At 31.5% G+C, this 26,636-nt stretch overlaps 1 protein-coding gene across 1 annotated transcript in view; it reads left to right on the top strand.

Annotated features, from left to right (window-relative positions):
- The first annotated feature begins 21,977 nt into the window (after positions 1-21,977).
- Dop1R1 (Dopamine 1-like receptor 1) overlaps positions 21,978-26,636 on the top strand; it is a 91,231-nt gene continuing 86,572 nt past the window's right edge. Inside the window, exon 1 of the mRNA XM_076410375.1 lies at positions 21,978-22,009. Coding sequence (XP_076266490.1) covers positions 21,988-22,009 — 22 coding nt within the window. The 5' untranslated portion in view covers positions 21,978-21,987. The remainder of the gene's footprint in view (positions 22,010-26,636) is intronic.

Here is a 26,636-nt window from a genome sequence, read left to right as displayed (position 1 = left end):
GGTAAGACCGGATGTCTTCCAGGATGGTCTGTAAAATGGTCATTGGCCAGCCCGTAAGCTTATTGTCGATGAGCATATTTCAGAACCACTAGTGGGTAAATATATGAAATGATTTTTTAGCAATTATTTGTTCTTTTGAAGAAATAACATGTTAAAATCATTTATTAAATTCAAACCAAAAGGTATATATAATATCAATATATATTTTAACCATTGCTACCCCTCACTTTATATATGTACGTTACGATTGTTTATGGTTTTTCAGTAAATTGATTTTGGTACATCGAAATTTTTTATTACTGCTTGTCACTGAAGAGCCGCCATGTACTTTTTCTGCTGGCTGACATATTTACGTTTATTTTTCATACGTTATGGTTGTTATTTATATGACAGGAGCGCAAGTATCATTTTTTACTGGAATAATCAAATATATTAATGTCACTTTAATTTTTTTTTTGGTGTAGGGAGTTAGACAAGTGACTGTTTGATATAAACCTAAAATATAAGTGAAATTGTGTTAGAATTAATGTACCAGGTGTGTTGTAACAGATTTCTCTAGCCATAAGTATATAATGTTATGACCTGAACCATATTTCACTTTATTCTATAGATATTAAAATCAAAACTACAAGTTATATATCGCCAGCGTTTAGGTTTTAATTTTGTAAATTAGTGAACGATTTTTTTGAGTTTTGTGCTTGAAATCAGAACCAAACGAGCGATAAATACATTTTAACTATCCATCGTAAATAACCATTATTCTTTAGTGAAAAAAAATGGAAAGGAGTTACCGAAGTACCCGATTCTATTTACGTGACTGTTTGATATAAACCTAAAATATAAGTGAAAATATGTTAGAATTAATGTACCAGGTGTGTTGTAACAGATTTCTTTAGCCACAAGTATATAATGTAATATATACCTGAATCATATGTCACTTTATTCTCTAGACATTAAAATCAAAACTACAAGTTATATATCGCCAGCATTTAGGGTTTAATTTTGTAAATTAATTGAAAGATTTTTTTGAGTTTTGTGCTTAAAATCATACATTCGTGGAGCGCATTACTTTTCTTATTTCATCAAAAAAAAAAGCCACTGAAAATCATTATTTGCTAGAGCAGTCAGCATGCTTCAACCACAGGAACAAGCGAAACCTGTTTTCGACATTTAAAATGTAGTGATTTCAACGTTAAAAAAATCAACGTCCTGGTGGGGCAAAAACGTTCGAAGAGGAGGACGATTGCATCAAGGTCCAACACAAACTAAAAATCAATTAGCAAATAAGTTGAATATGCGCTAAGTCGCAATTTATGAACAATTACAAGTGATGGAGAGATTGGTGTCAGATTAATTGATTGACATGCAATTAGAAAATCGAAGAATTTTCAGTGAAATGCTGCGTCAACGGGTGATGAAAAACGAATTTATTCCGGACGGACGAACCCAGCCCATTGGCCGAAGTCAGATGGGACCAGGTTGGTATCGTAATTATCTTTTGTTCAAACCTAGAGAAACAGTTATTACTGACCTCTATTGAATCATTAATTTGAACTGTGCATCGATCAAAGAACGTCGACAATACTCTCATGGTTATGATAACAAGGTGTTTAACATATCATTCAGCAGTACCTAAAGCACACGAGAGCACACAACGGTGTCCATAAAACACCTGAGAGAAGGGCAAAATGTATAGAACCAAACGAGCGATAAATACATTTTAACTATCCATCGTAAATAACCATTATTCTTTAGAGAAAAAAAATGGAAAGGAGTTACCGAAATACCTCATTCTATTTACCTTCTCATATAATTTCGGTCACGAATAATTCATATAAAAACATAAGAGACGACTTCATTGATAAAATAAATGAACTCAATGTACGACGAACTGAATATATACAAAAATACGATAAATCAACTAGGAAAATCCACCGCATAATTGTTTGCGGATTTGGGGGCGGACTGACGTGACCCAAATTCGACCATATATAATCTTAATCTGGCAACCTGACAATAAAACATTTAATTAAAACGGACCGAATACGAGGACCGAGTTGGCCTCGTTTAGGCACTAATGGTATAAAACGTCATTTGTTATTTTTACCTGGCCACCGTACGCGATGGTATTTTCTGGATCTTCAGGCTTCCACCTTATTTTATCGTTGCATATACAAACTAAATTGTTATTATATATAAAATGAGATGCTGATTCGAGTCGCTAAAAGAATCATATGTATAACTTAATTTTCACACATTTTTTCCTCAACTTTTTGAAAAAAACAATTATTCTTGTGTATTGTACAGGTTAACTCACGTCATCTGAATTTATGATGTCAAAACGTCGCAATGTTGCCGCAACAACACTTAGTTTAAGTTCATTTTGGCTTTGACATACAACAATATATTATAGTAAATAAAATAACTAACCAACAATACTGTTATAACATATAATTTATTTTAAAACTACAGTACATCAAATGGATATATCATTGAAAGACTTAAAACTACAATTAATTATACAGTTATAATAGTTTATAGGTTAGGTTTTCTATACTTCTTATGAGTTAGACTTCTAGTGGCGTTTTTTATGCAGTGATATTTTTTTTAACTCTTTGTGATTCCACAATCTGCTCTAGAGGCAATAAGTATTTCTTATGTCTATATTATATATACATGGCATGTAGAAAATCACTTCATTAAGCGATCTCCTTTATAAAATATTATCTTAATTAATTATTCTTATTTCAAAGTCTATATATATCCAGTAATCAGATCAGGTGGTGTTAAACGTTTTAGTCTACGCACTTCACTATCATGTCGCATATTTAGCTGATTAGCGAGTACGTTGGGATGCACTGACACTCTTTCGAAGTACTTTACACGAACACATTGAATTACACTGGTTATAGGTTCAAGAGGAATATCGCGTTGTACCATTTTATTTGAAACATGGTACGGAGCATCAACAATGGCACGAAACACTTTATTTTGGAACCGTTGAATTATGGATGTGTCAGATTTTCTAGCGGTACCTGAAAGTTGGATTCCATATGACCAAATAGGTTTGAGTATAGACTCATACAGCAATACCTTGTTATGAAATGACAACTTGGATTTGCGCCCTATGAGCCAATACATTTGATATAATGTAAGTCCAAGTTGTTTTCGTTTAGATAGTATGTGTTTCTTTAAGGTTAGGCGTCGATCTAAGTGCATACCAAGATATTTAACATGCTCTGCTTGGAGGAATTGAGGATGATTGATATTCACTGGTGGACATGTTCTTCTACGTAGGGTAAACGTTACATGGGTGGATTTTGTATCATTGGCTTTAATGCGCCATGTCTTCAACCATAATTATATTTGCCATGTCATAATTGTATTTGCTCCAGGTGGGTTTGTAGATATATTGATACTGTGGCTGGATCTTCATGGAATGCTAAAATTGCTATGTCGTCTGCGTACTTTGCCACAGTAGTTATTCTTGTGGTGGGCAGATCGGCCGTATACAGAAGATACAGTACTGGACCCAGTACACTACCTTGCGGAACTCCTGAACATATGGGATTTAATTCGGTATGTTCATCGCCTTGATTTAGAATAAAATGTGAGATACGATTTTAGTAACTGATAGTCCGGATGAGGGAGAAGTTTCTTTAGTTTAACCTGCAAGCCCGTATGCCACACTTTGTCAAAAGCCTGAGATATATCTAGAAAAGCAGCCAAACAATATATTTTGGCATTTAGGTCAGTGTTTATTTTGTTTACAAGTTTATGCACTTGTTCTATAATCCCATGCTTATTGCGAAAGCCAAACTGATGTTCTGGTATGATTTTTCTTTTTTCTATTATATAGTTTAGTTTCTTTAAGTATAGTTTCTCGAAAACTTTCGATATTATCGGTAATAAACTTATAGGCCGGTAGGAGGTCGCATCTTCTGGTATTTTTCCTGGTTTAAGAATCATTAATATTTTAGCTACTTTCCAGATGCTAGGGAAGTAATAAATTCGTAGCATAGCATTAAATATAAATGTTAATAATTTTTTACCCTTTTCTAATAATTCCTTTAAAATTTTACCGGTAATTAAGTCATAACCAGGAGGTTTTTTATATAATCTAATTTAATAATTATATCAATCTCTCTCATTATTGTTTGTTTGTTTAACTTTTTTGACCGTTAACTTCTCATGCGGTAAGTCAATTTGAAATGGCGAATCTAGAAAGCCAGTAATTTTATTTTCATCATTTTTATATAGCTGAAATTGGAAATATTTAAAAACATTTTTTAAGTGTTTTCAGAAAATGTCAGCCTTTTCTTTTTGTTTTAATAGGTGGGTTATGCTGCTGGAGTCTCTTAAGCTTTTTTGTTGCTTTCCACAACGAATAGTCTGTAGCTTCAGTTGGTGTCAAATTCTCTAGGTATTCTTGTATGCCTCGATGTTGTTCATTTTAGATTAGTTCTTTCAGCTCTTTTATTACCCTATTAAATTTGCTTTTATTCTCTTCAGTCCTTAAATGTTGCCAATTCCGTCGTATTTTTCTTTTTCTCTGCTATCTTTTTCTGTATTGTACATGATATATGTGTATTTTTTCTTGGAAATGTATCACTGTTAGGAGTCGTGGAATATGCTGCCTCCTGTATATCTTTTGTAATGTTTACTGCTGCTATTTCTATATCCATTTCAGTTTGTAACGGTAAGTTTAGAGAGATGTTTCCTTCTAAGTTTTCTCTAAATAAGAGCCAATTAGTTCTATTATTGTAAAGGGAATGGGGTTTATCTTTGATGGTAATTTATGAAGAAAGTGTTATTATTATAGGTGAATGAATGATGGAGAACAATATATCTTCAATGAATTATTAATAAATATTATGACTAATAAAAACTGATTAATTGTTGTTCCAACACTTAAATTTTGCCACCACTTTTTGTTATCTTAACCCTTTAAAAACAATGTCTGAAAGTTTCACTAGCCCTCCTCGTGGGTTATCTTTACATTTAACTGCTATATTACCAATCAGTGTACGAAACGATTCGCTACATCTCTCAGAGAGCTGCAAATTTATAAGCTTTCAATGGACACTTTTCAGAACAGTCTCCTTTAAAATAACTATATTAAATGATATTTATATTTAAATAAATACTTCCCGTTTTTATGTATTTCATATATTGAATATCTGATGAAGCTAACATCGAGCTTTTGATTTGTCAATTGCAACATCAAACGTCAAACCAACTAATAATCCAACGCACCCAAAACAAAGTACTACGATTTATTACTTATGGTTATAGCTACGTAACCAACGAATATTATCACCTTGAAATCAAATGGATTTACAAACTGATCCAAGATGTCGCTTGCTACTGGACAACACGCAGGATAACAGAAGATATAACCGAACTAAATCACACGAACTTGTATAGTTTATAAGTATACTAGCGACCCGCCCCGGCTTCGCATGGGTGCAATGCTGATACTAAATTAAATACACTACAGAAAAAATATGAACGTTGTATATAAAAACATAGCCGCCCGCTCCGACTTTGCACGGGTATAAAATATACATGCCTATGTCACTCAATGAAAACATGATTAAAATCGATCCAGTATTTTTGGTTCATTCATTACTACCCTTGGCCTGCACGCATTAAATTTGGAGTAAAACAATTCCTCTTCCCCTATACTTAATATGAAGATTTCCTGCTATCTTTGGAATATCTAAATTCATACAATTTTTATTACATTACACATTTTTAAACGCAAATTTTAAATTTGTAATATCTCCGAAAATATTTGTTTAATTTACATGCTGTAAGGAACCATATTGGTATATATTAATTGCACACTATATTTAAGGTACTTAATTCGATAAGGACTAATGCCGTATTGCTTAAAATAGCTTCGTAAATAAGCCATTTTCTCACGTAAAAAGTAAACAATAAAAATGGTTAATGTGGGTTATCCCTAAAAGATAAACATATACCATCGCGGACTTTTTTGTAGACCTTTTTATGGTGTACAATTCTGTAGTACATTAATTTGATCTAACTCGTAGGGTTAGGCAGCGTTTTTGCTAATTGCTAAATAAGCCTAAAAAAATAGGTTAATTTACGACATCACGTTAGAAACCTCTAAAATTAGCAATGTTGCCTTAGTATGTTATGCATGTATTATACATATAAACCTTCCTCTTGAATCACTCTATCTACTGAAAAAAACCGCATCAAAATCCGTTGTGTAGTTTTAAAGATTTAAGCGCACATAGGGATATAGGGACAGAAAATGCGACTTTGTTTTATACTATGTAGTGATTCTTAACATTGGCTTAAGTAGATTAGTTTTATTTTATTTTAGGAAGTATATACTGATGTATTAATCCCGTACTCATCTTGCTTATGTATTGACTCAAATACAACAGAACAATAGTAATAAATTAATTTGTAAATTAAGAGTACTAAGCGAATCTAATGTAAGAATTAATTAATAAAGAAAATTGTCTCGAAGTCGTTCGTGCTTGAAGTCCTGTCTAAATACGATCACTCACTTTCGTTTTATAAAACATTCTTAAATAGACGAACTGCATTTCGAAAAGGAGTCCATTTAAAAACGAATTGGCGAGATATCTAGATCATAATTAATTAGTAGCCAATTAATTTCCACTGCAACACCCGCATCATATTTTTTTTTCTGTGAATTACGTATGAGTTGCTATTGATTCCTGTAGATTTCAAATAATCGTAATTGGACGTTACAGGCTTTTTACTTTTCAGCAACATCAATAGTGAATAATAATGGTTCATTTCAGCATCGCAAAACCGATAATGCTAATAATAGATTCTATAATATTCTAGTCTGAAATAACCTATTTAATATGCATATCTAATAATATAGCTTAACATGCCACATATAGATATTTAGCTATTATAGTTATTTAGTAGTTATGGAAAGTATAAGCAGAAGTCAATATAAGTAGAATTTATAATTTATGGAAATAAGTTGAGAGGGTTCCTACAACCATATTTGCTTTTTCCTCGCCATATCCATTACCTCGCGACAGTTTGAAACATAGTGTTGAATGCTAAGTATTCAGCTTTTTGTGAACGTTTCTTCAATTTAGAGAAAATCTTAATTCAAAAGCGTTTCCAACTCAGCGTCCTAAAATTTTACTGTCTTCCTTTCGTGTCAAAATCCTATCACGGATGTCAAAATCGCCACTTCTAACGTATCCAAATAAAGTAACGAGCACTTATTGTTGGAGCATGTTCCCCTTATATTCACCCTACAATAGATGTTCAGTTTTCCGCATATAGTGTTTTGTTGGAATAAAGTTTGATATGACTAAAGCAAAAAAATGTTGCTTACACTTTAACAAATGACGTGTCTCGATTTTTTCTAGAAAATCAGGCCGTTTTGACATAATAAAGAGTTTTAGGATGATTCGAGTTAATAGTACCTGCCATATTTTCAAACAATCATTCGAAATTTATTTGTAAAGTTTTAATTATATGCTACTATGATTGAGCCTTCCGAGATTTCCGGAAAAAAGACTAAACCAAGGGAGATTCACATGCCTCCTTTGTATCCAGCCTTATTCCATTAAAAGAGTATTGCAGAGCCTTGAACAATGTATTAGTTGCTGACAGTCTGAAGCTTCCCGTGATTCTTTTCTCACGCTTTTGACGTTTTCATATCCATCAATCATTCTTTTCAAAATTGTCTCTCTATTTCATATAATTTCATCAGCAACTTAAAAATGGGAAATTTCAAACTCAATTTGTTTTATCATCATGTTATGTAAAGGGCTAAAACCAGCATTCGGGCAATCTTTTGTTTCGTAACCATATCGTTAATTGAGATATGTCGACCTACCTTAAAATATTAAAGAAATTCGTGGAGTAGAAATAACAATATAGATTATTGTTGGAAGTAGAACATGACCAAAGAAAAATATGACGCAAGATGATTTCTGTGAACTATATGTTCAAAGCACAATAATTCTAAGCTAGAAAATGATAAAGGAAATATAGGAAAGACCGAGATTACTTTTTCACAACTTTTATATATATATATATATATATATATATATATATATATATAAAACTTACATGATTACATTTTAACATAAATTTGAATCAGAATAATATTAGCTATCTGTATATACACTGTATATTATATTTTTTTATATTCCAGAAAATGTGTTTTGTAAGCCATTGAAAAATTCATAAAATGTTAAACCACAGTCGTGCTTTTTTTATATTTCGCATGTACATACATTGAGAAGGTTACTGTTTGTTTGGCTTTGTGAAAACACAACGTCTGAGTGGATAAAGCAGTCGCACGAAAAACCTTTGAAATTTGACCCCGATATAATCCTATTAAACAGGCTCGGTCAAAAACAAAAGAATAATTCAATAATAACCGCCGAAAATATTCCCCAAGTTAATTAAATCTCTCCGTGTACAGAACCTACGTAAAATATTTCAATTCACGTCAGATTCTTTTTTAAGTTTAAGTTGAACAAAATCCAAGGATGAAAATACATTTTCGATTATTAAACAATACACGTGGCCGTCAGAATTTTAAATACAAAGTTTATGTTAACAAATCGTTGATAATTAGAAAAAATTTCAGTCGTACTTTAAGAACTCTTTATCGGTACAATTGAATTTATTCTAATTAAACAAGAACTTCAAGTTTTTCAAAGCTAACTCATTCATCAGATATGTTTTTCGACAAAATATCAATTTAGTTTTTAAGATAATCTTGTTTTAGTTCAATATATTTAGTAGAGCGCATTCCAATTCTTGTATTCCCTTCAAATGATTTATTTAAGCAAAGCCTCAAAAGCCGTTTATTTCAATAAAGATCAATTCATTTGACTCAAGTCTTTTACCACCCATACATTTTTTCAGATACGAAAACCGAAATAGTCGCCTGTGGCAAAATCTGTAGAATATACCAAATGGGTTAGCAGCTCGCATTTATGGGCACTGCCACATGACGATTACAACGAAAGTTTGAATTTCTTTATTATTATTATTTTATTCTGGTTATAATTTCCAAGTCCGTAAAAGAAATGGTCTTATTTGTGATAAAAATGCCTTTGAACATATTTTGAGCAACATTTGAATAGTTTGGTAGATACTTCTGGCTTTAAGAGTACATGGTTTCCTCACATTTTTCTGACGTATGCATTATCAGTCAAGCATTAAAACATTTACGCTTCCAACAAATAATTTTGAAAGGTGCATCACAATCTAACACAGCTAACCAATATCACAAATTCCATTTGCAAGTTACCAAAATTACCTTCGTAAAATATCAGCCACCTTTAACTGCATACTACTTCCAATTAGCTTACTAAGTTGAGCATAAAATTAAGCTGTAAGATCCAACTCTATGACTTCCTTATATTAATATTATTTATAGTTAATTTTCTATTTTGCAAAATATATTATAAGTTTAAATAGTATAATATATAACAAATTAACGAATACAAGAGTTGACTATTGAGAATTAATATAGAAAAAACAATAAAACAACTATGGTACATGTAAAAGTGCTTCAGGCTGTATTAGTATGGTCATTAAACTAGTGACCGGAGCAAGCAATGCTCCTACTGTAGACTATATAAAATCTATACATCTCCATGTACGTGAAAGAAGGAAAATAAAAGAGGGAAGAAAGTGTGAACTGAATCAAATATAAATAAAATTGCAATAGATGAAATAACATTGATTTAAGACAAGAATTGGCATCTGTTTAGTGCGACAGTATGTTTTTGATAGTCAGCATAGATAAAGAGTACATTGACTAACGTATATAATAATAGACATCTCAAGGCAGAGATATTCACTTATAGTGGAAGAGCAAGTACTGTATAATGGAATTAGGTATACGCTTTTTCATACATATAATGGACACAGAAGATAATGTTAGAAATATTAATAAGTAGTATACGCAAAAATGATCTTGTTGGTCGATACTGCAACTATCGACTGCAATAAAGTATCACCAAAGTTTCATATTCGCAATGTTAAGTTAAATAATTGATTTTATAATACCAGCAGAAAAAAAAGACAAACGAAAAAAATTAATTGGGATTGCCCACAATCATTCAATTCACTGGCGGTGACTGTACTGTATGGCTATAATACTGGGCAAAACATTTGCAATGCAGGTAATAAATCTAAAGAGTACCCTATAACATCATCGTAATTTGGAAACTATTTTTTTTATTTTAATAATAGCCTTACTAACCTATGAGCAAGTGCAAATGAAATATTCCATGAAGTGTTTTAAAAATCTAGATAGATATTCTAGTTTTCACATGCTTTATACTACTAAGACCTCCTTAGTTTCTTTTACTTTACAATGACAACATTTGGATTCATACATTATCTGTATATAGGTATCCTTCCAAATATTGGAAGTTTCTGTCTGCCATAACACACTGAATATAAAAAGATATACAAAAACTTAAATTAAAATCACATTGCTTAGTCAAATATGTAACAGTTACCCTTAACTTGGTGAAGTATAGCGAAACTATTTGATGCACAAGAAAGCATATATTTGATACTAGTTTATTTCTAGCTCATCACGCTGGTATTTGATTCACAGTTTCTGAAAGCTTCAATTTAATGAATTCTTTATATTTTCAAGAAATATAGTCGTTCATTTAGAAACCCATTTTCATCTTTTTGGTTGGCAATCGAATCTTGGAGAAATTTATAGTGTTTTCATGTACGTTGGTATGACCAAATCCATCACATTATATAAAATATTATTTTCCATTTTAATTGACAACTGAAAAAAGAACGAAATTAGTAGCAGCTCATACATAATAAACTAAACAAATGAAGCCTAACCACAAATGTTATCAACAGTGTTATTTACCTCGATATTACGTTAATTTCACTTAGACAAAATTAAAGGTACCTAAAACAGTAAATACTTATATTAGAATGCTTTTATTTCTCATTTCTCCTTGGAAAGAAAATACACAAATTAACTGGAGTTACAATTAGATATTATTACAGAGTAGAAATTATATAGCAACAAGTCAATTGAAAAGTCCTTGGCCTGACACATAGATGGCGCTACTAGAATTAAGTCCATATGTTTTTAGTTAGCCCTAACCCTCAAAAGATGCGTGTATCAATTTGACAGTTGTCGGGTCATTAGTTTGTTAATTATAGTATTTTGAGTGAAGCAACTTGTCTTATAGTGAAAAAAACGGATAAAAATGAATTTCGCGTGTTATTAAAATACTGTCCTATGAAGAGAAAAAGACAGTTGAAGCAAAAACTTGGCTTATTGCCGAATCTCCCGACACTGCCCTAGGAAAATCAGCCATCAAGGATTGGTATGCTAAGTTTAGATGTGGTGAAATGAGCACCTAAGACGGTGAACGCAGAGGATGCCCAAAACAAGTTGTGACCGACGAAAACATTTCAAAAAATTCACAAAACGATTTTGAATGGCCGTAAATGGAAATTGTATGAAATAGCAGACACTCTAAAGATATCAACTGAACGTGTACATCATATAATTCACTAATATTTGGGTATGAGAAAGCTCTGTGCAAAGCGGGTGCCGCGTGAGCTCACTTTTGGCCAATGGATGAAACATGCCTCCACTATTTATAACCCACTCCAAAGCGCGGGAAGGTTATGGCAAGGTTATGGCAAGGTTATGGCGTCTGTATATTGGAATGCGTATGGAATAATTGCATTGGCTACCTTGAAAAAGGAAGGACCATCAACAGCGACCATTTCATAGCGTTATTCGATCGTTTCATTGACGAAATCGTCGAAAACGACCGCATTTGAAGAATAAGAAAGTGCTGTTTCACCAAGACAATACAACCTGTCATAAGTTAGTGAAAACATGGCAAAAATCCATGAATTGTGCTTCGAATTGCTTCCTCATCCACCGTATTCTCCAGATCTGCTCCCCAGCGACTATTTACTGTTCTCAGATCTCAAAAGAATGCCCAATGGTAAGAAATTTTCATCGAATTAATAGGTGATCGCCGAAACTGAAGCCCAATCTAAAGCAATAGACAAATCGTACTATAAGAATTGTATCGAAAAGTTGGAGGGTCGCTATAATCAGTTTATCATCCTTGAATGGAATTATGTTGAATAAAAAAATCAACTTTGCCAAAAAAATTTGTTTTACTCTGGTGGGCCGGGGAGTTTTCAATTGACCTGTTACGTATTAGAAATGCTGATACCTTGGATACACCTTAGAATGTCTAGTTATAAAGCAAAATTATTAAAACATGTTTAAATAATACCTGTGGCCATACAAACCGTACAATATAAATACCAAAACAACTACGTCTAGCACAGATAGAGCGTTTTGGCGAGCATTTGAGCACACTATTTCAACCACCCTCCTATTCTCCTGATCTAAGACCCCCAGACTTCCAAGTGTTTGTTAGAAGAAACTCTGGACTAAATATGTTGAAGGCAAGGGCGATTATGTAAATATTATAATATATCGTCATATTAGTAATGACAATGATAATATTAATTATTCTTATATTTCTACTAAATAATTATTCCCTAGAGCGTTTTGTTTTATTTTATGTTATGATATTGCTGAATAAATACGAAAAGGGCGAATAAATGTATTTTATTTATATTTGCTTTTAAATTTAATTTTTTCGGTTCCATTTTACGGCAGGAGTTTTAAGTAAATGAAGATGAATTGGTGCTTTTCTCGTTTTTTTACAGTATATGGTAATATTATCCAGAAGAGCCCCTAATTATTTGATTATAATTCTTTTGATAAATGCTACTTTTAAGGTAACAGTTTATTGCCCGTCGTTTATTATACGCAGAGAAACCCTTTCAGAGCCGACTTGTTTTTCGGCAAGAGAGCTCGTTAAAACTTCTGTTCGCTTGTGTTTCGTATATTCAATGCAACATTAATTTTGCTCAACAATTTAATATAAAATTTTAATCGACTTTTCGACGGAGATACTGTCGTTCAGACGGAGTTCTGTCCAATCGGATTTATCGGTAATTTTTCGATTTACTATCATCGTGCAACGTAATTCGCCAATTATTAAGAAACGCTTGAGCTTGAAAAAGTTTTTTAATAAGCTAAAGTTTGTAACAAAATAAAGTGTAAAATAAATCATCTTGCTCATAAATTATTTATGTTGCAACATGAAGACATTCGGTAACATTTTGTAAGTTCAAGAAAACAAATACGGCAACAGATAAAAGTGTAATTCTAATTCACCCATCGTATTCACCAGACATTACCTTTTTATATTTACTCAAAAATACTATCAAAACTAATTATATTTAAATCCAGAAAATAATATAATACATTAATCAAAATATATCCAATGAAAGACACATTTATTCTATATGCAATGTTGCCAAACCGCACGAGATACTTCTTGATGCGATTTCATCGAAGTTGACTGATCTGAATGAAAATAATCTTATTTTACACTAACAAAATGAAATGAACGTAGACGACATATGGTTCCAACAGGACCTTGAAACGTACCGCATAACTTTCACTACATCGTAATTCTCAGGATACATGAAAAACCAACGTGGTCCGGTGGATTGAACATACTGTGCTGATGCGCGTATCCCGATTGTTAGAAATATTTCAATATTATCTTTTTTACTTGTGAGGCTGTTGGTTGCTTTCTTGTCTTAGTTATAACCAAACTTCTACTGACGTCTGCATAGTGTCAATTTGTCTTCACGGTGTATACTCTGTATTATTTAAAAAAAGTAGTGTTCATAAATTTTAACACTTTTTGCTGCATATTTGGATTTAAAATACTAAAAATGTATTATTGTATAAATAACATTCTATAACAACTTTCTTGTAGATATATATTGCTTTATACGTCCCACACTAATTAGTGATTAATAACTGTACAACAAACTTGTGATAGAACATTTCTTTCAAATAGTTAAGGTGAGTATATTTAAAGGAAAAAAAGTTTACCCAGTAACGTGCCACTACCATACCTTACGAAATTAATTGAGTAACACAATAATAATAAAATTTGGTCTTTATGTAAATATATACCTTTTAAATTTTTTGGGTAGATCACTCTTCCATCTTCAACAAATATCTTCCTTTTCAGTATTAATGGTATATAATATTTTCTGCAATGTATGCACTTCTGCAATGTATATATATATATATATATATATATATATATATATATATATATATATATTGAACGATTAATTGAAATTACTTAAATGTATAAATATTCAATAATAGGATATTATTCTGGGATTCATATTGGCTACTTTTATTGCCACAATAGTGAGTCTTATAGCATTATTAATAAAAAAAAAAATATATATATATATATATATATATATATATATATATATATATATGTATATATATATGCAGAAACAACCTATTAATTTGTTGCCCATAAATTTTCTTTGCTTTATCTTACCCCTATTTACCCTACCTAAAATACATTCGTAAGATATTCATCGATACTTTATTTATTGTCTTGGAGCTGTTTGTGTTCCTTCCTAAATAGTTTTAGGAACTGAACACTCTCCATTCAAATCCTCACCAACTCATCCTCTTTCAAATAGTTAAAACCTCAAGTTTTCAACTCAAATAAAATTTAATAACTGTAGATATAGGATAATACTAAATTGAAAACTGACATTTTATGTAGAAGAGTATAAAACAATCAAAATTAACAGTTGTTTACATTGATATCGTCGATTACGTCACGATTTCGCCAATATATGCCACTGATCAAAATACATACACAATAAAACAAACATTATTTTTATACTTTTTTGATTTAAGAAATATTTCAAGTTCATGCACTAAATCCTGTGTGATGATGTTCACATACTTTTATTAAGGTAATATGATACATTAAGTAACAACTAAAACATCTCGCTATTTCTGTCCGCTCTCTCCTTTGGTCGGTTCGTTCATGGACTGAAATACGTTCCGACATGCTTTCAGTGCCGAATTTTGGTTCGTTGAGCGTTCATAAAACCGGATCTCGCTCGTCGGGACCGCACAAACCTCCTCTTCCCAGAAAATAAAACTGCCACTAGACGTTTCATTAATTTTCTGCAGGCCGAGAAGACAGGTAACGACAGGGCCGTAATAACGATTGCGCCTCGAGGGTAACAACCGCCGAACTGGGGCTCGCATTGTGGAGGTTTACCTCATAAATCGCCGGAAAGACACTATGGGGATTCGGATCCCTTTTGCTACTGTGCCTGTTCCGAGAATAAAGTCTCGAACCTTATTTATTAGTTCATATCGATAGGTGTTGTATCTTTCTACTAAATAAATATATTTTTAATTAAATATATGTATATGTCCGTTCAGTAAAAATGTCGCAATGTTGCCGCCTCAAATAAACAAAAATACTGTTACAAAATATAGTTTATTTTAACATTACAGTACATCTAATGCCTATATTATCGAAGGACTTAAAATTACAATTGATAATACAGTTATAGTAGTTTACAGATTAGGGTTGTGTTTTATTATATCTACAATTATCTCTTCCATACCACCTATTTTTGATGTAGTTATATAACCTGGAGGCTTAATGCACGTAATTAAAAATTGTATATCTAAGTAATATATTTTACTTCCATTATTTTATTTTTTATTATATTAAAAGCCCATCAGCCTCTTGGGCTATTTGGGGTCGAGTTACAATTTAGTTTTTAAATAAAGTATACAACATATGGCCATCAATAAGTTGACTGCATGTCCAAGTGCTTGGGTTGGACCAGTTGCTATAATGACTTTGGCATCCCGAGTTGCTATCTTAAAATTATATCAGAAGGATGTGCTTGATGTTCTGTTGTATTTAACAATCATCACACTGTGGAGGGTCTGTTCCTTTTAACAAATGCTCATGAGTCAGTCTGCTAATGTCCTCTTCGCAGCTGAGCAAGAATGCTCAGTTGGAACCTACTAAAGTTATTAATATTAGTCGATTGATGAAAGACCCTCTTGATCTCCCACAACTTATTATTTGCCATGAGGAGATTCCAATTTAGTTGGTCCAGTTTTTGGTATAGAGTCCCTATGTATGTTTTAGCGTCTTTCTTACTAATTAGAACGCTAAGCTTAATTGAATCTTCCTTTCTGTTCGCTGTCTGTGTTTCAGCTTTTTCGTTACCGGATATTCCCCTGTGAGAGGGAACCCATAGATAATGTATCCTTCTCCCCTCCTCCCCAATGTTGTATGTAGCTCTCTGATAGCTATAACTTAGGGTGGACTGGTGCTGGTCTCAAAAAAGGAGGAGCCAAAAATGCTCCTCTAATAAACTTGAATTGTATGCGGCACCGACGAAATATCCGCGTTTAGAAACATCCGTGTAAATTGTGAGGTGATTTACTAAGGAGGAGTTAATATATTCTTTATTTAGTATCTTTATGGATAGGTCTATGGATATATTGGGGTACTGCCAGGGTGGTATTGCCGTAGTTCTGTTCACTACAGCAGGGATTGTTATTTTTAGTCGATTGCAAGTCCTACGAAATACTGATGGCACTTTTTTATTGTAGTGTTGTCTAAGTTGTTAGAGAAGAAATAGCCGAATGGACTCAGCTTTGAATATTTACTTTTATTAAATAACCTATTTATCTTTTACGCTTAGTTCTTGTTTCCTTCGGTACAATGTTTCCTTGTAAAGTTATTTTAATATCCCTATATTTCTCCTTAGTTTATTCTGTTACCACCTGTATACACCCTCCCTAATAAAACTATATTTAATCTTTAATCAATACTTAACAGTATGTCTCTCTAATGCATTTACAATATCTGCAAAAGAGAGTTAGTATTCTCTCTTTCCGCACACATTTTAACTAAATGCTCATGTGTATTCTGAACAATTACACACATATCTGTACACATAAATCGATCACACTCTGGGAAAATATTTCCTACAGTTATCGTATATTAATTATACACCCTCCTTTAGTTGTATCCACTCTCATCACCCTGTCTTGGAAATAGTCAACATTGAATCATAATACCATATTACAGTTTCAATCTAGTTCTAATCTATCTTACATTTGATAACGATTCCATCATTTGTCAATTTCTTTTTCATTGTGTCTGATAGAATTCATCAAAACCAAAGGTGTTAACATATTAACCACTCATTTTCAGCATGAAGAACGATATATCTGCAATGAAATAATAATAAATGTTATGACTAATAAAATCTACACAATTTTTAATCCAACATTTACCTTTCTCCATCATCATTTAATGTCTGAATACTATTTTTATGAGCCTATTGTTATGAGTGATTATCTGAGAAATTTAATAGATGTGTAAAGAAACTGATTACTCACTCTGGAAAGCCACAAAATATCTAAAGCGCTCATATCTCCTATAAAAGACCTACATAGGAATTGGGCACGGCAAGCAAAAGCATTTGCTGAATATCTAGAAAAAACGTTCAAACCAAATGAAACTAATATTGAATATAATTGGCCGGACATAGAAGATAAAAATTCGATGATTGGATTAGTCACGCCGAAAGAGTTAACCAAAGTTATTAAAACTGACATTAAACCCAGGAAATCACCAGGCTACGATTTAATAACAGCAGAATTACTGCAAAAACTACCAAGAAATGGAATTATTAAACTCACCAACTTAATCAATACAGCATTTAGTTTAAAACATGTCCCAGACATTTAGAAGATGGCGGAAATTATAACGATCCCAAAACCTGGAAGTCAACAGACGAAATAAAAGTCTATAGTCCTATGTCACTGCTGCCAGTGATATCTAAGGTCTTTGAAAAATTCCTGTTGAATAGAATAAAACCAATTATAGAAAGAAAAAACCTAATACCAACACACCAGTTTGGGTTTATTAACAAGCACTCAACAATTGACCAGGTCGACGGAATTACAGATGTTATTGAAAAAGCCTACGAAAGTAAAAAAGTATGCTCAGCTATATTTTTAGATGTAGTACAAGCCTTCGATAAGGTTTGGCATGAAGGCCTTGTTCATAAACTATAGAAAATGTTAACAAAACAACACACGGAACTAGTAAAATCATACATTACAACCAGAATATTTAGAGTCAAATAAGAAGAAACTTACTCTACAATTAAAGAAGCTAAAGCAAGTGTACCACAAGGAAGTGTACTGGGACCAATGCTTTATCTACACTACATTTGTGATATACCACAAATGGAAAATATTACGATGGCTACATTTGCAGATGATACTGCGATTATAGCTGTCGGAGACAATTATGAAGAAACCTCGCGAAATTTACAACAGGCAAGTGACAATATAAATAATTGGACACAAGCTTGGAAAATAAGAATTAATGAAAGTAAATCTGTACATATGCAGTTCACCTATGAACAGACTGTTCAAGCACCAATAAGATTAAATAACACATTACATATAGCAACAACACTAAATATTTCGGAATGAATCTCAATGCAAAACTTCGCTGGAAGGAACATAAATAGAGGAAAAGAAAAGAACTGGAATTGAAATATAGGAAAATGTACTGGCTAATTGGAAGAAAATCACAATTATCAGTACATAATAAAATGCTATTATATAAGCAAATACTGAAACCTATATGGACATGCAGAGTTCAATTGTGGGGATGTTCTGCAAAGAATAACATAAATAAAATTTTCAGAACAAAGTCCTGAAAGTTATTGTGGGTGCCTCCAAATACTATAGGACTGATTACCTACATCGAGACCTTCAGACACCTACAGTCACTCAAGAAATTAAGAGAATTGCAAGGGGGCATGAGGAAAGACTCCATTCTCATACGAATATTGAAATATAGCAAGTTTATTTTAGTTTTATTTTTATGTATTTTTTATGTCACTATATTTTGTCTATAAAAATATCATATGCTTGTACAAGAGCTGTAATTATAAGTTGAATAGATACATACATTTTTTCAAAGGTTTCCAAAGGAATGTAGCCTCATTTTTGTTGTAAAAATTCTAATGGAAACTATCTTGATATTTAATTATGTTTTTGAAATGGAAATCTATTAGAAGTATATGTGATTTTTTGACAGCAGTAATAAGAACTTTATGCTTAAGCATGTCGCAATATTCAAACCATAATAAAACCTTCGAATACTTAATTATAATTAAGTAGTTAATTATATATTGTGAATAGACCACGAGTAAGAATACTGCGTGAAACACACAGATACACTAAATGTTATTTATAAAATATTGATAACTATTTATATTATAATAAAGTTCTCGGTCTCAAGATGGTTTAACATTTTTATGAGTTTTTTAACCACATTTGCCATTCTAAAATTAGACCGTGACAGCTAAGACTCTAACACGGGCTCCAAATTCACTTAGAATGCTTGAAAAATATATTTTGTATTGAAGAAAAATATCAAACGATACCTTCAAAATTCGAGCAAATATTATTCGGTTATATATTATTCAGGCAATTTTATTACCTGCCACTTTAGACCTCATAAAAGAACTTATTTTTTATATAGAGATAGTCAAAAAAATTGAATAGATTATGTTTTAATGCTTTCGTTGAAGTTTGAGTTCTATATTGTTCTGGAATACATTTTAGAAATCAGATATATTTAAATAAATAAGGGAATATTTTGTGTGTATGGAAATGTATCATACATTTAAGGACAATATATGAAAAAAATATATAAAGAAAATATTATAATATATATTTATAATAACCCCCAAAAAAATCTCCTATGAGGCGTATTTACCAGAAATATTAATATATAATATTATCTAACATATATAATACATAATAGTAGTCCTAAAAACTGTGACAAATATCTGCTAGAAGTTGTTCTTACAAAACCTCCCACAGACGTAATAACTAACGTGTTTATCAGGACATAAGAATAATCTTATGAATTTCCTTTGGGAGACATTTACCGAAAACAAACACAGTTACACTTATACATAAAGCAAGGATGTTATACAACTACAAGCAAGTAAATTATAAAATATATCTGCATATTTTTAGCCGTAAGCATATAATGTTGTAATGAAAAATAAATATAGAGAAACAGTTTCTTATTAAGTATTGTAGCAGATAATTTAAAAATATTTTCTAATATCTATATTATTAAAACACCTACTAAAAATATAAACACCCTTTTACAACAAACATCAGTTAATCTTCTTAAATGATAGTAAAAACTAATTAAAATATTGTTATAATAATCCACTTACATCTAACATCGCTTGACTCTGACTAAGTATTATGTTTAACATTACGACTGTAAAAAAAGTGTTCACTCGATAACTGACTAATTTAGTTCATTATGAAAGAAAAGTTCTCATGGAAAAAGACTTTTTTCTATTATTTTTTGTTATAACTTAAAGTCTCCTCTATACCAACTAGGATTTATCTGAACTAAACCTATTGCCTAGTGTGGGCTCTGAACCACGGTCTTCAGTATTAATGTTACGTATTTATCAGTGAAAGTTTGATATTCGACGTTATGGATTATGTTGCATTTGGGAGAGGCTTCTTTTGTTCCTTATTTCATTCAACCTGTTTTGAGACAGCAGCAGTATAAACAAAAATAATTAATATTTTATTGTTTAAAATCAGACATTTCCATAATAAAGCAGTCTAAATGAATAAGACATTATGCACTGCTAAATTTCAAAACAAATGAAGTGATAATAGTAATGGGTAATGTGAAAAGATAATTTTTTATTACTTACCTTGGCATTGGCTGTTATTGTCCAATTCGAAATATTTATATTATTAGGTGATAATATAAATAATAATATACAATAGAATGTTCTTATGTGCGATTATAACTGAAACTGAAAAATAAAAAATAACATAGGTCTAAGACATTGATAAGTCTCTGACAATGGGGCTATAATATTTTACAAAAACCAAACTATAGTTATTGTTTATATTACACATATTTTAACCGAAAATCTGCAAAAATAATATATATTAAATTCTATTTTTATCAGTTTTTATAATCTGTTTTATAAAATTTTATAAATTACATGTTTTAACCACCCTAAAGGACTATAAAATAAATCAAACGGTGTCCAACTTCGTTGGTGCAGTGGTTAAGGCGACAGGACGTTCCTCATATTGTTGCGATAGTCGGGGTTTAGAATTCTGCTGCGGCATGGATGTACATTATCTTTGTGATTGTAATTATAAATGTCCTTATAGATAACAGTGGAAAATCCCACAAGGAATAACCATCTCAGTCACGCGGGTAACCAGACTGGGTAGGACCAGATTTTTCCTGGGATGGTCTCTAAGTTGGTCACTGACAAGTCGGTAGGCTTTAATGCCGAGGACCGCGGTTTGGAGCCCACGTTAAAATGTAGGTCCAGTACGGATAAGCCCTCGTTGGTAAAAAGGAGACTGAAATTTTTTCTTAAAATCTATCAATAACATACCAGAACATACCTCTTGTTGATACAAAACACTGTAAAGATATTCAAAAAAAAACTTTATTATAATAAAAATAAAAACTTCAATCAATTGCTCGCAGTTATTAAAACAAATCTATTCTTTATTTTGTTCTTTATTATTAATTATTCTTTTTCTATTCTTACCTTACTACATCCTATAAAGCATTACAAATAATTAACCCAACTTTCTCTAATAAAAAAACGGAAACATAAATGAAAACGATTTACAAGGCACTAAGGGAAAAGATGGTGTTAATATTCTGAAAGTTTCGGCTTAAAATTATACTCAGAGCTTCTATAAAAAAAGACCGAGCACCCATTTACTCAAGAAAGTAACACTCTTATTTCGAACGTAATGACCCAGAAAAAGCGGGCGATTCGTGGACCCCATAAAACTACAGTCAGCCTACCAAATCTGCCTTTAAATAATCTGGTCTTTTTCCTTCTTTATTGCAGATAATCAGCAATGATACGTTCGTGGAACGAGAGGTATCTGAAAAAGATACCGTCACCATGATGTCAATTCTTCTGGTTGGTAAGTAATACTTTCCATTTTTTTTGGTAATTTTGAATATAGAATAAAGTTGCTAATAAATGAATGAAAGATACGTTATTGTATGCTTAAGTGTATTGTTAAGTGACTTTATCAGTCATCTATCCCGGGCGTAACAAAGAAAACGCGTTTTTTTTGTTCAATGTTGGCTTCATTCATCAACATAATCTCAATCAAGAGTCACACAATCATTCCAGATTTATCTTTTGCCTCAAAATAGGCTTGTCAACAGTTGCTGTCCACTCAGATGACGGTCGTTTTGACTTCGAAATGAAGTGATGGCTCAGAGTTTTATCAATTGTCACATATAGACGCAAAAATTCCTGTTTGCTACGTTTAAACATTAGCAAACACTCCTAAGAATCATCAATATATTCTTGTTTTTAGTCAACAGTGAGCATACCACTTTGAACAGAATATTCTCATAGTCACATGCTTATGAAATATAAAACAAACAGGTTCCTTTAGTATCTTTACGATGTTATCTAACTCGCGCAAGTTACTTGTCGATGATTCATAACGATTTTTCAAACAACGTCGATTTCAGCAAACCAACGTTTCATGTTTGTGTCCGATGGAGTGGATTCCTTATAACAAGCCATTGTTTCGCTTGAACGGTATTTTTCCCATTATAAAGCAGTGTACAATGAAAATACAAAATTGTTTTTAATCCATTGTTTTGAAAATAACAAAACTAGTGTCACTCTGGGCACAATAACTCACAAACTTAGGAGTAGAATATCATCCAATTTTAACAGCTTTCTTTTGAAGGTTAGTACTAACTGAAAATACTACAATAATATAATGAAATAATGCTACAATAAAATCAGCGACATCTATGTGTTCGACCCGGAGTTTTCAGCCCATGTGTTATATTTCCATTTTTTCAGTTAATATATATCTATCTATATATATATATATATATATATATATATATATATATATATATATATATATATGAAAATGTTGAATTGTATATTTTACTAAACTTCTTCTTCGTCTTTTACTTACTTCATATTAATATTTGTAACATATGAGTATATTACAAAGTTACATTTAATTTTATAAATGAGATAACTACATTAAATAATTCTTTATTTTTAACAATAACATTATAACATTTACAATTTTAATTTGATTCAGTTCTAATCGGTGCACAATATTCTTGGTTATTCTTGGTAAATCCACTTCATGCACATTAGAGATGACCAAGATTTTCTGCTGTCTGAGATTATGATAATAAAATAAATAGTTATTTATGTACCATATACCATGTATGTTTTTTTTTGTTTGGTATCTATTTTCTCATATTCCGTGGGAAAATTCGACCCATTATTTTTTGTTTCTGCTGAATATTATTGCTACAGAAGCGATTTCTCCCTTATCCCCAGCATCTTTCTACTACCTTCATCCCAGGTTCACTAGAATCACCCTAGGTCTTTCTCCGTTTCATCATTACTTCCCAGGCTCTCTTAAACTGTTTTATCTCTTAAATACGCTGTCACTGGCCCCACTAACTTAACTGTCTAAATTATGGCTTTCTTATTTTTATGCCTCAAATCCTGTACCATTTTTTTATATTTAAAAATTATATTTTAATTAAATCTTCATTAAACTATTTCAGAAGGGTTTGTTCTATTGCTTTAACAATTTTTTTGAGTTTAACCAATTAATTAATTAGATGATAAAATTCTCTCTAGTAATTATAAATTTGAACATATATTTAATTGACTTTTATATAGAATCTTACATGTTTTCATATCGCTATCAAATTTGCCGTTAATCAAATTTTGTTATAAAAAAAATTAATTAATACCGAACAAAAATCAAGTTACCTGATAATGAAAATTAATTTTTAAGGAAATTCGAAAGGAAACAGGAAAATTCGGGTTGTTTTCAGAGTGCCTCGATTGTTTCTATATATAGATTTGAAATTCCCCAACCGCTAAGATATTTTAAGGAAACTGTCTTGCAGTTGACAGCTCTCCTAATAATACATCAAATATATTTTCATTGTATATGAAAATAACATCGACATCAAAATGATTGATGCAAAAATATTTATTATTACTATTTTTTATGTTTTAAAGCTAAATCAGGATTTATTTTGTATATATAACTGTAGACATTGTCACAATACTTAGTGAAAATATTTTGTATTTTATAGTGAGAGACTAACAAATATCCTATTTAGAAACCACTAAGAAAAAGGTTCTTTCGTGCCCAGATGGATTTTTACCGAAATATGTTTAGTATGTTTGATATTTATACGATTTTACATTCTTATATAAACAATTGTAATTACGAACATAACCATAATGAGGCAGGATTCGAAAACCGACCCGTAAACTTGAATAATTTAGTTATCTAGCCGGGCGGCTTATCGTCGAACATTAATCTCTTCTGTTAACAGTTACCAATTGCAGTTTTCACATATTTGAAATGAATAATTAAGTAATATCTGATTATATTCATCATCATCATTCATTCATATCCGGAGTACAGGAAATTTGTCTGGTTCCCAACCAACAAGCTAATGTTGTTTCCGCAAGTCATTTGCGTCAAATCTTTCTCGGGTACGTGCATAATTATAACGATACTTATATGTTGTTAAACGTATAACGTAAAGTATCTTAATAAATATTTAAATAAATTAACAACCTTAATTAAAAAGTTCTCAGTCAATAATAATTAATAATCAGACAGATAATACTTAATAATAGAATATACATAATTACAACTGATTAATAAGCTTTTAATTAATTTTATGTAAGAAATTAATATCCGTACTTCTTATAAGATCCTATTACTTGATAAATTACGATTCGCAAAAATAAAAACATATTTGCAATATAGCCAACAAAATATATCTAAATGGACATTTTATGATGTTCGCTTCATCATTAACCAATAAAAGTTTCTTATTCAAAAGCCATATTTACGAAGAAAAAACCTATATGGAAGATCGTAAAAACGTTATGAGGCAATAAAGATATCTTATATTATATTAATGATAAAATTAACTTATCTTATTAGATTTTCGATGATACAGCAGAGATATTTTTATATCGAACGTTATCAGTTGTTTACATAAAAAAGGATGTTTTTTTATTATTAAGTAGTATTTTTAAAACAAAACTTAAGATAAATATACCGTTGCTGGTGAAGAAGACCATAATTATTACATACAGTTAAAAATTAATTAACCATAACTATCAAATTAGATCTTTTTGATATTTATCTACTTAAAATAATTTTTCGTTTACTATTAAACCGCACAAAATTGTATTTTCTACATTCTTTACTTTTGTCGTTTAATTCCTCTTTAATATGTTTTAAAGACTCCTTTTTACCGAGGAGGGCTGATCTGGTCTGGACATACAGTTTAACGTGGCCTCGGAACCACGGTCCTCCGCGTTGAGCCTACCGACTGGCCAGCAACCAACTTAGAGACTATCCCAGAAGACATCCGGTCTTAGCCAGTCTAGTTACTGGCTTGACTGGGATAGTTATTCCTTGTCGAATTTAAAATATAAAGTACATCCATACCCTAGCAGTATTCGAACCCGCGACTATCGCAACTCTAGGAGGACCGTCGCCTTGACCACTTCGCCAACGAGACCAGCGTTGTTATATTAAAAAAAAAATTGCTGCTCTAACCCTTCAAATACTTTTAGGCGATTCTATTTTAGCACATCTCAACTGTCGGATTTGGTTTCAACTATTTAAAATCGGCAATTTTGATGTCCAATCTCTGAGCAAAGACCATCTGGAGGATCAAACAATTTCGAAGATAATCTATTGCAAGGATTACTGGACGAAATTCTAGCTAAAAATCTCACAGAGCTTTTAGAAAGCTTAGCAGATATTCTCAGATGGTTAAATAAGATGGGAAGGAGTTTCAATAGGGGAAAATACACGAATAGAAGATTGAAAATCTAAAATAGAAGAATTTTCTATAACTTATTGCAACTGGCAATGAAAATCAGGTCTGCTGTAACAATTTCGAGCGCAAAAATTCATGGGTTAGTCCAGGAGAGCGATCGACATTGACACCGAATCGGGATATTCATGGCCACACATTCCTGCTGTCTTCATGGTGGGATCAGCAGAGTGTAATGTATTGTAAGGTGCTATGCTAAATAAATGTGTTACTACAGATGTCACCGACCTCAAAAAAAAATAGACAATAACAGGACAATAACGCTCGACGACATATTATAAGAGCAGTAAATTGCTTATTAAAATGAAAATATGGGAATATTATATATGCAAGCGCTCATTTTAAGACCACTTAGAACAATTCCAACTAAATACACAACATTAAAATGTTGGAATATATTATCAATATCAAAGTTCAATGAGCTCAGTAGCTATTAGACGGGACGTCCTGAAATAGGATAGGAAAACTTTATTATTAATTAATTATACAGTCCTGTCAATAAAACACTGAACTCATGTGAATTGATGACGTCAAATGTCTCAATATTGCCGCAAAAACTTTGACTTTTAGTTAAATTTGGCTTTGATCTACAACAAAATTCTAATCCAAATAAAATAATTAAATTGTTAAGAATAAAAAAAATATGTTATTATATTATAAAATAAT

The sequence above is a fragment of the Rhynchophorus ferrugineus genome, unplaced genomic scaffold (genome assembly GCF_030347505.1).
Source record: "Rhynchophorus ferrugineus isolate W39M unplaced genomic scaffold, kcgeb_rfMv2 rfM7, whole genome shotgun sequence".
NCBI classification, from domain to species: domain Eukaryota; kingdom Metazoa; phylum Arthropoda; class Insecta; order Coleoptera; family Curculionidae; genus Rhynchophorus; species Rhynchophorus ferrugineus.
This window is presented reverse-complemented; position numbering and strand designations above follow the sequence as displayed.